Here is a 10,995-nt window from a genome sequence, read left to right on the forward strand (position 1 = left end):
CATACACAAGCTAGTAAGCGTGAATTTCAATCCAACAAATGAAGTGCTAAAATTAATAAAGCATTAAAAAAGTGTCAAACAAAATCTGTGTAGTGTTTTTATTACATGTAACATAAACCTTAAATACTATATTATAAACTTGAAAGATAGATGAAGAGTGAGAAAAATTACTCAATAAATATGTGAATGAATTTATAAGGAAATGTTAGCGAGGGGAAATGTATACATTGTGAATGAATGAGTGTGGATTTACCCATATCATGTGTGGCCACAGGTTCAGCCATCACAATGGTTAGAAAAAAAGAAAAAAAGCTCTTTCTTACCAGAATGGAGCCACAACTGAATTAAATATTTGAATTAAAAATAGTTAATTTGCTGTTTGTGTACATTAGCAGCTGAAAAAGAAAATTTGTTTCAGAGATTTTTTTCTTCTTCTTTGGAAAATAATGTGCACTGATAAACAATGAAATCAAGAACATATATTAAAGTAAATGGGTTTAATTTTGATTTCATGTTGACTTGAAAAGTGAGCATAGGTCATTTGAGGTAGTGAGAGTTTTTGCAGCAGTGGTAAGGACGGATGCGAATCAGGTAGCCCTAGAATCTATGTGGATACAGGATCACATTAATACAGTGGCTTTGGCCAGCTTTTACTCTGCCATTACTCTCAGTGAAACATTTTTTACAGACAAGAATCTGCATTTGATCAATATTGTTTTACTGACAAAGTGCTGGGCTGAGTTTAAGAATTTTGAAGAGAAAGGTATTGTATTTTATTAATGTGCTTGATTTTGTTGGCTGTACCACAGTGCGGGTGTGTTGCTAGGGCTTTCTATATCTTTGTATTTGGAAACTCATTTTTAAAACCTCAAACAATTAACTGGATTGTGTCTCCTTTACTGATACAAATGTTTTTTTAAAAACTACTAAGATGCCAATGCCATATAATATAATTTACAAAAGTAAATGAGATGTACATATTTGCTTCAATAAAATATGAATGAAAAAAATGTACAATACATTTGTCATTTGACTTTATTTTTTATTTTTTATTTTTTAATGAAAATAATGTTGAACAAGGTTGTCTGTAAAATTTTTAATCAACCCTTTCGACAACATGGTTTCTGGCACCAGTATTTTTAAAATGTCAAAATACTGGCTGATATATCAGTCTATCATTTGTTATTTTACAATTTATTAACACAATGTGATTAAATGTCAATAAATGTTTTTGTTTACAGTACATTTGGTTGTTTTATTTTTGGTGTGTAGGGTTGCCTTGGAGACTTTAGATCGCTTGACTGAGTCTTTGGACTTCACGGATTATGCCTCCAGAATTATTCACCCCATTGTACGCACTCTTGACGTTACTCCAGAGCTGCGGAACACCTCCATGGACACGCTGTCCTCACTAGTCTTTCAGCTTGGCAAAAAGGTATAATCTCAAAGCCTAGTTCAAGTCTGGGGAGTGGATCTGTAATGCTGTCCTCATCGTTTGTAAATAAAAAACTTTTTTTGCCATATTTCTCATAGTTTTATGTCAATAACTGATGTTCTGAAGTAGCTTTCTAATTATTTCCCAGTATCTCACTAATGCACGTAGAGGTTTCCAATCAGAGAGAGGAATGAGGTCATTGTTTTAACCGTTCCTCTTAAAATGCTCTTAAAATTACCAGTCAACATGTGGCCATCATGAGTACCAGACACAAGTTCTGAATCCTTTGATCACTGCAGGCCACAATCCTCAGTTTCCTGTGTTAGAGGAACAACACTTTATTTGTGTACTTACTAGTTGATGGGTTTTAGTCACATGTACACACATGTGCGCTCATTCACTTCCAACACTCAAAAGCATTTTTTATACCGTATGTAATCAAAATAATTCCAGTATGCTTTTCTTCCTCTTCATGTGAGAAGTACTGCTACCAAGTTGATGCTAAAATAAAAAGAAGTAACAATACAAATCTTTCTACAATGCTGGTACTGAGTACAGTGACTTAATTTGTTACACATGTAGTACCTGTTTTTTTTTTTCCTTTGTTTTTAATTTTGTTACTGGCTGTTTACTTGTCTTGAATAATTTCTTTAAAAACATGAAGCAGTGTTTACTTAATTGAGAAATACTTGAAGGGTTTGTAATTGTTTTAATTTCATTTGTTAATATTTATATTAATATTTAACTTTTAAATAAAGTAGTGTTTAATAGCATACTATTTTTTTGCTGTTGACGTGAAAATTAGTATTAGTATGAAAAATAGTTTGTCTGCATATTTCTTTTACAGTACCAGATCTTCATTCCTATGGTAAATAAAGTGATGTTGAAACATCGCATCAATCACCAGCGCTACGATGTGCTCATCTGTCGAATTGTCAAGGTCAGTATCCTACCCTCTCCATGTCTGCAGACATAATGTTTCTTACACATTTTTTTTCTACATAAACTAGATCTCTGATGACTGTTCTTGTTAGGGAGATTTTTCTGAAACAAACCACCTCTTGTGTTCTGGTGGAGAAGCCTGCTCTGTTTCCTGAATTTGGCCCCCTGTGTAAACCACCACTCATTCTTTGCTAGTGAACCCAGACTTCCTGTTCTAGCACATGGCCTCTTGGCATCCATATCTAATCTTGTCTTTGTCTTTGACATGCATGATATTTTCTACCGACATAGAATTACCAGCACATAATGCTGGTGTTAAAGAAAGGTTCTTGCCCCTCTTTCAAGAAGTTTTTTATGTAAGGAATAATTGAAGAAAGGCCATTAAATTATTAAAAAAAATAATACACACATGAGGTGGAAATGCCTCAGATGTGCATTATTTTATAATAATTCTATGGCACGGAGTCAATTATTCAGCTTATACTATGGCTACCACACTTTAAGACATTGTTCAGATTCATATTTATTTGCTTTGATTGGGTTTTGATTCTTTTGCTGCTGTAGGCTGCAAGGATTTTTGAAATACCTGAAATAATTTGGCAAACTGATATGGAACTCTAATATGGATCTGCCTGGAACTACTTTTATTTGGAAAAGCAATTATTCTACTTTCAAAGAAAATAATTGAATCTTCGTCAGCCAATCAGAGTCAAGCATTAAACAGCCTTGTATTATAATTAATTCTCCTTGCTTTTGCCAACAAAACCTAAATAGTTGTTGTCCCGTTATTTTTTTAAAGCATAAAGTAGGGCTGGGCGATATATCGCATGCAATTGTCACACGCATTTCGTCAGTAAAGCCGGTTCCCTGATTACCGCGAAATCGCCATCACCTGCTTTTAAATGGAGCGGCATTTAATAGACAGAGCCGTAGATCACTGATAAGCTACGCAATATCGCGTTCATTATCGCAGATGAATCGCCTTCGATAATGAACGCGATATTGCGTAGCTTATCAGTGAACTACGGCTCTGTTTATTAAATGCCGCTCCATTTGAAAGCAGGTGATGGCGATTTAGCGGTAAACAGGGAACCGGCTTTACTGACGAAATGCGCGTGACAATCGCATGCGATATATCGCCCAGCCCTAGCATAAAGGCACAAATGTGATATTAGAGATGCTGATTTGATGCTATTAATATGTTTCAAATGTTTGATGTGTAAAATCAGTATAACTCGAAAATGTTTGTTTGGATGTTTAGTTTGTCGTAGAAAATATTTTTTTGATTATGAACTTTTTTGAATGAGGGAATTTGGATGTATGTATTTTTTATGTAGTTTTTTTATTTATTTTTATGTATGCTTCTAGTAAATGATCACATAAATCAGTGGTCTACACTACATACAGTAGACCTTTTGTTAAAAAAAAACATCTGTCTGTGGATAGTTTTAGGCATTTAGGTTTTTTCAAGCTGAGCACAAATGTAGATTTGTGTGTGTGTGTGTGTGTGTGTGTGTGTGTGTGTGTTTGTGTATTTGAGTTGGCTTTGCTAACCTGTGTGTCTCTTTCTCAGGGCTATACTTTGGCGGAAGAGGAAGAGGACCCTTTAATATTTCAGCATAGACAATTACGTGGTAATCAAAGTGACACTCTGGTTAGTGGCCCGGTTGAATCAGGACCAATGAAGAAACTGCACGTCAGCACAACTGCTCTGCAGAAGGTATGTAGAATGAGGTGTAGCCTTCGAAACTTCACACTCACATATTGGAGTGTTTTTGGTTAACATTTGCATTGTGCCAATAATAGATTAGTATTACAGGAACGTTCACAAAAGTATGTAGATACTGAAGCAGACCAGTCTTTTAATGTCCAACATCCCGATCCCAATAAAATCAGCTTTGGAAATCTCTAGTGTTGGAAATCTGAATATAATATCTAGTTTTTAATGTCCTCATCCCCAACATTTTTGTTTTTTTAAACATAATTATATTGTGTGTGGTGTATTTGTTAAATGAGCGCTCATTTATCACATTTTGAAATGAAATTTAATCACACTATCTTTCATAAAGTAAATTCAGCTTGTTCCTAAGTTTGTGAAGAATGGGAAACTGTTTACACTAGGAGTAAATGGGTCCCCTTAAAGTCATGCCCAATATATTCCCTGAGCTCCTTTTTTGTATTTTGTATTATTTGAACCATAGGTGCATATGTCTTCAACACCACACTTGATCATCCTTTTCAGACAGCGATTGTTCATGTGTCTTTCGGGGTGCACGGTTGAAGGGATTGTCTGTTCTCTGTGATTCATGAACACGTCATAATCATTTACATGTGTTGCCTGAGTGGTCTTTCCACTGTCTTCATTATTTAGTTTTCTGTTGCCTAAATATTGAACATTCACCCATGGATGGACTCGACTGCATTTATTTGATCCAAAATACAGCAAAAGCAGTAATATTGTGAAATATTTTTACAATTTAAAATAACCTTTTAAATTTCATTGCTGTCAGTTTTGATCGATGTAATGCATCCTTTCTGAATAAAAGTACTTATTTCTTTATTTCCAGAGAAAAAATAATTGTTGCTGACCCCAAACTTTTGAACGGTACTGTATAATGTTACAAAAAACTTTCCATTTCAGATAAAATTATGTTCTTTTGAACTTTCTATTCATCAAAGAATACTGAGAAGAAAAAAAAGTACATAACTGTTTTTTTAACATTGATAATAATAATAAATATTTCTTGTGCAGCAAATCACCATATTAGAATGATTTCTGAAGGATCATGTGACACTGAAGACTGGAGTAATGATGCTGAAAATTCAGCTTTGCCAACACAGGAATAAATAGCATTTTAAAACATATTCAAATAGAATTTTTAATTTTTTTTTTTTTTTTTTTTTTTTAAATTGTAAAAATAATTCACAATATAACTGTTTTTCTGTATTTTGGATAAAATAAATGCAGCCTGGGTGAGAGACTTTTTAAAAACATTTTTAAAAAATCGTACCGATCTAAAACTCTTGAGTCTTAGAGTGTATGTGTGTTCCTTCCACATACATATGTTTCTCTCACACACATACATTCGCATACATGTGATATTTTGGTTTGGTTTGTTTATTTACCCAGCATAAATTTGATTTTATTCCTTTTTTTTTTTTTTTTTTGGTCTTATTTAGTACTTACAGATTAAATAATCTAAACCAGTGGATCCCAACCTTTTTAGCCTCAAATTAAATAATCTAAACCAGTGGATCCCAACATATTTAGCCTCAAGTACCCCCACAACCATATCAATAAGGTACCCTTTCATGAACACTAAAACAAAGTAAATGCAGTGTTTATATTTGAATGCAGTTTTTACAATTACCTAATTTGCCAATGAACCAGTCTTATTTATTGCAGTTCAGACTTGAACATAATGAGAACATTTCAATAAGAAACACAATATAATTGTAAATGTAATTGGACATTCCAGTACTTAAAATGTATTATTTTTAATATGATGACAAAAAACATTAATTAGTTATCCTTCAGAGACTTTCCCCATTTAAACTGATAGTTTCAAGATGTAGGAAATCCAACATTTGATGAAAAACAAACACTTTTATTTAAAAATAAAAAAATACCACTATAACCAGTAGATGGCTGCAGATGAGCACTTATTGGCTCATATTACCCATATCCACTCTCAAACCAGTTTTACTTTTGAATTTATAATTAGACTAGACATTATAAAATCACCAGGTTTAAAAATCAGTTGTCAAAGTTCAGCACTTTATGTACTGAAGTAGGAAAAGTCACAAAATCTCATGAAGAAAAATAACTTTTCTTCAAATTATGAATGAATTACACAAAGTAAGCAATTAACAAGCGCTTCCTTAATCACTGAAGCTGTAGGTCGGCACACTTGCGAAAACTCCCATTTTAATCAATAAATCTGACTAAAGTGCACAATAAATCTTTTAGTAAAATGTCAGCTACGCTATGATTTTTTTAATGAGAGGATTTGTGAGCATAGGACTTAAACATAGGACTTAAACTGGCTCTAAACAGCAACTTTTTCAGTGTTTTGAGGAATATTGAACTAAGTCTCATAACCAACCAGTAACTTAAAAACCTCTGTTTGGCCATTATTTTCAACAGTAATGACTGTGCTTGGCTACAGTACTCAATGCTGCAATATCACGTTGTAAATGGAGACATTTGCAGCGATAAAGCGCCAGATTGGGGTGAAGCTGGGGCAACTGACTGCAACCATAGCAAGCTTATTACGGCCTATGTAACAGCCCTGAACAAACCAATCAAAATATATATACACACACGCACACACACACACACACACACACACACACACACATACGTGTGTGTGTGTGTGTGTGTGTGTGTGTGTAGTATGAAGAGCTATACTGTGGTATGAAGTATGAAGAGATATACTGTATATATATATATAATGTGTGTGGGTGTGGGTGTATGTATGTTCTGTGTATTTTAAATCTTAATTGTGTACTATTACCTTAACAACATGCTAACATCAAACTATTGTAATTATTTATGGGGCAAATCTCCCCTGCACTTTGTGAGTACCACTATTTATGTGGTGAAGTTGTTGTCTATATAGAGCATTTCAAATCGGTCACATGTGCAGTTCCAGAAGGCAACTCCCTATGTAGTACGCTTTGATGCAGCTAACTAGAACAGAGCTCACATGGTTCTTTTGTCTGTTTATTAGTCCTGTTTCTGCTATGTTCAGGCTTGGGGTGCAGCCAGAAAGGTGTCCAAAGATGACTGGCTGGAGTGGTTGAGACGTCTCAGTGTGGTCTTGCTAAAAGAATCATCTTCACCTGCACTGCGCTCCTGCTGGTCTCTGGCGCAAACATACATACCACTCGCTAGGTAAACCTTATCTCCTCAGTCTCTGTTTTTCTGTTAAAGTGCAATTTGAGAAACTCATAATTTTTGTAGAATTTTTCTGTGATTGTCAACATTTTCAGTAGCCTTAATTTTGGGAGTATTATCTCTCTCGGCAGGAACAGGAATGGGCTATCTGGCTAACATGTGAAATGACACACGGCCAGTTAAATCCGTAATCATACCTGCAGTGATAGGCTGACAACGTGACAGCAAAGTGCCATCTCATTCAAATAGTAGCACAATCATCTTTGCTAAATGTTGTTTGGACAATACCACAGGAAAACCCTACATAGATTTTGTGGTCAGAAGTAATATGCGCAAACTATTGTATGGACATAACACTGCACAATTATCAAAGCCTGTGTGTATGTTGTCTCTCTGTAGGGATCTTTTTAATGCTGCATTCTTATCTTGCTGGTCAGAGCTCAGTGAAGATCAGCAGGATGAACTGATACGCAGTATTGAGCTTGCTCTGACTTCTCAGGATATTGCTGAAGTCACACAGACACTGCTCAATCTTGCAGAATTCATGGAGCACAGCGATAAGGTCAGTCTATAAGTCTATAGTCTCTAGACATTTGACAGCAGGCATAATGTCAGATCCACATCGTATGTTTGATCTAATAACTAACCCTGCAAGCCAGGAGAGTAAAGGCTTTTAAAAACATCCGAAAATAAGGCATAAATACAGCATTTAAAGGGTTAGTTTACCCAAAAATGAAAATAATGTCATTTATTACTCACGCTCATGTTGTTCTACATGTCGTTCTTCATGTCGTTCTATCTTCGGAACACAAATTAAGATATTTTTGATGAAATCGATGGCTCAGTGAGGTCTCTGTTGCCAGCAAGTTAATTTACACTTTCAGTGCCCAGAAAGGTACTAAAAACATATTTAAAACAGTTCATGTGAGTACAGTGGTTCTACCTTAATGTTATAAAGCAACGAGAATACTTTTGTGCACCAAAAAAACAAAATAATGACTTTTCAAAAAACTAATCTTTTGTTTCGAATCGGTGGTTCGAATCGCATGTCAAACTGCCAAACTGCTGAAATCACGTGACTTTGGCGCTCCGAACTGCTGATTCGAAGCAAAAGATTCGAAGCAGTGTTTTGAAATGCCCATCACTACAAAAAGTATTCTTGTCGCTTTATAATATTAAGGTAGAACCACTGTACTTACATTAATGTTTTAAATATGTTTTTAGTACCCTTCTGGGCACTGATAGTGTAAATTAACTTGCTGGCAATAGAGGCCTCACTGAGCCATCGAATTTCATCAAAAAATATCTTAATTTGTGTTCCGAAGATGAACGAAGGTCTTAACGGGTGTAGAATGACATGAGGGTGAGTAATAAATGACATAATTTTCATTTTTGAGTGAACTAACTCTCTAAGTTTGGACACTTCTGTCCTGAAAAGAACATGCATTCACTCTTCATTCATTCATTCCAAAAAGAAAAAAAAAAAGAAATTTGAAACTAAATGCAAGATATACTGAATTTTTTTTCCAGTTCTGTGTCTGCATCCAGAGAGGTCATTCATGTTAATAAAAGTACATAATTTCTTTTTGACAGCACAATTAAGTCTGAAAGGAGCGCTCTTCTCCTGCGCATTTGGACAATTACATTTCTTTCCATATTTAGAATGATCTCATTGTGTTGAAGTCCGAATGAATGGTACATTTGTTCAGTTTTATTCCAGCACAACAAATACAGCTCACACCCTTCAGTGGTGACATAGCAAATGGGCAGTAAAGTTTGAGAGCTGTGAAATGAAGAGTTTACTCATTGAGGGTCTGTTATATAAACATTTTCGGGGCCAGCTGCTCTGTTCTGGACTGTTTAATATGCTACTCCATTCAGTTCTTCTCTTCTATATCTAAAATCTTTCTTTTCTGTATTTTGTTAGGGCCCACTTCCTTTGAGAGATGACAATGGGATTGTTCTGCTGGGGGAGAGAGCTGCTAAATGTCGGGCTTATGCCAAGGCCCTGCACTACAAGGAACTTGAGTTTCAAAAAGGCCCTTCACCGCTCATTTTAGAATCTCTAATCAGGTAGGAAACAGACACTCTTGAAATCTGAGGATAGTCTAGATGCCTAGAAGGCTTCATTTCAGTTAGTTTGGTTCAAAAAACAAAACAATTTGCTTTATTGACTGCTCTGTTACTCAACAGATTTTATGTTTTTATGATGACAGGTAATTATTATTTATTAGCAAGCTAGTAATATATAGGCTAGTAGTAAATAATATACAATTATTGTTTATTAGCAAGCTAGACTGAAGATGGTTAAACTCACTGAAAAATCAGCAACTAACTATTAGCGTAACTGTTCATTTATATAAAAAAAAAGAAGCTATTTTTGCATGATAAACACATTATTTGATATACTCTTGACTCACTATCTATGTGATGTGTTTTCTGGCAACTGATATCATGTCAGGGGCTGGGGCGTGCACTTCTGTTGGTGTTCCACCTGTAAGTTGGTGCCAAATTTGAATGTTGTGTTTACAAAGAGTAACTGAAAATTTCTGCAAAATTCACCTTTAACAGGGTTCGTACAGAGTTTTTAAAATATGGAAAACTATCATATGCTATAAATATAAAAACAAGAACTCTTTACTGGGGCAATTTTAAACTTCTAACTGGCATGTAAGTGAACAAATCAAATGAATGTAAACAGGTTGAAGCCCAGTCCAGCCTAATGGTAAGTCTGGCAGTGGTGACCGTGTTCCCAGTAAAGCAGTCTCTCGTACTTTTTTGCTTAATTAGAATTTTATCTTAATTTTCAGTTTATTTTGAGCTCATCCTAGTGTCATAGCAATGTCTGTTTAATAACACAGATCATTGTTTCCACCTATATGTTTATTTTAGGCCCCGTCCACACGGAGACGTGTTTCAGTGAAACCGCACAAATATTTTATCGGATAGGCGTTTCGTCCACACAGATCCGGCGTTTTCGAAAGGTGAAACCAGTATTTTTTGAAACCGGGTCCCAGGGTGGAAAAATTTGAAAACGCCGTCTTGACGTTATCGTGTGGACGGGGCAATCCGTATATTTTCTGAAACGATGATGTCATCACCCCACGTGTCGACCCTAGTCAGACGTGCTAACACCACAAAACAGCACCAAAAACAGCAATAGCAGACTCTACATGCTTACGTTCTTGCTGCAGAAGCTACTGAACCAAAATAAAGTGTTATTTCTAAGATTTGCTAAAGTTTGTATTCAGCGCGCAAGGTTTATGCGCATGCTCCAAGTCTTCTTTGCTGCTTTAAGTGCATTTCTGCGGCAGAATTACAGCGCCACATAATGGTCTGGCATGTATACTACATCATTTTGAGTCTTTCAATGGTTTCGTGTGGACACAGATATTTTTTGAGACGAGGAAAAAAAAAGATCGGTTTAGGGTAAGCTCCGGCTTCGTGTGGACGTAGCCTTACACTGCAACATTACAGAGTCATAGATCTGTTTTTTAGCCTTACAATTGGGCTCCTTCCTTTTTTCATCTATTTCAAAATCTATTTTTTTTTTTTATATCTGGTCTTTCCCTCTCATGGAGCTGCTTTTAATTTAAGAGGGCTCACAGTGCTCACAGATAATTTCAATGCATCCCAGCTGCTTCCTACCTCTCATTGATTCCTCTTCAGCACAGTTCACTCTCTAATGATGGTGGATTCCTTTTTGATGATCACTGGT

General features: G+C 35.4%; 1 protein-coding gene across 2 annotated transcripts in view; it reads left to right on the forward strand.

The window, feature by feature from the left end:
• Positions 1–10,423, forward strand: part of mtor (mechanistic target of rapamycin kinase) — a 110,351-nt gene extending 99,928 nt beyond the window's left edge. For both annotated transcript variants that reach the window (XM_048210663.1, XM_048210664.1), the window contains exons 23-28: positions 1,273–1,435; positions 2,283–2,375; positions 3,951–4,097; positions 7,132–7,274; positions 7,677–7,839; positions 9,205–10,423. In XM_048210663.1, coding sequence (XP_048066620.1) covers positions 1,273–1,435; positions 2,283–2,375; positions 3,951–4,097; positions 7,132–7,274; positions 7,677–7,839; positions 9,205–9,354 — 859 coding nt within the window. In that variant the 3' untranslated portion in view covers positions 9,355–10,423. The remainder of the gene's footprint in view (positions 1–1,272; positions 1,436–2,282; positions 2,376–3,950; positions 4,098–7,131; positions 7,275–7,676; positions 7,840–9,204) is intronic.
• Positions 10,424–10,995: the final 572 nt, after the last annotated feature.

The sequence above is a fragment of the Megalobrama amblycephala genome, linkage group LG12 (genome assembly GCF_018812025.1).
Source record: "Megalobrama amblycephala isolate DHTTF-2021 linkage group LG12, ASM1881202v1, whole genome shotgun sequence".
NCBI classification, from domain to species: Eukaryota; Metazoa; Chordata; class Actinopteri; order Cypriniformes; family Xenocyprididae; genus Megalobrama; species Megalobrama amblycephala.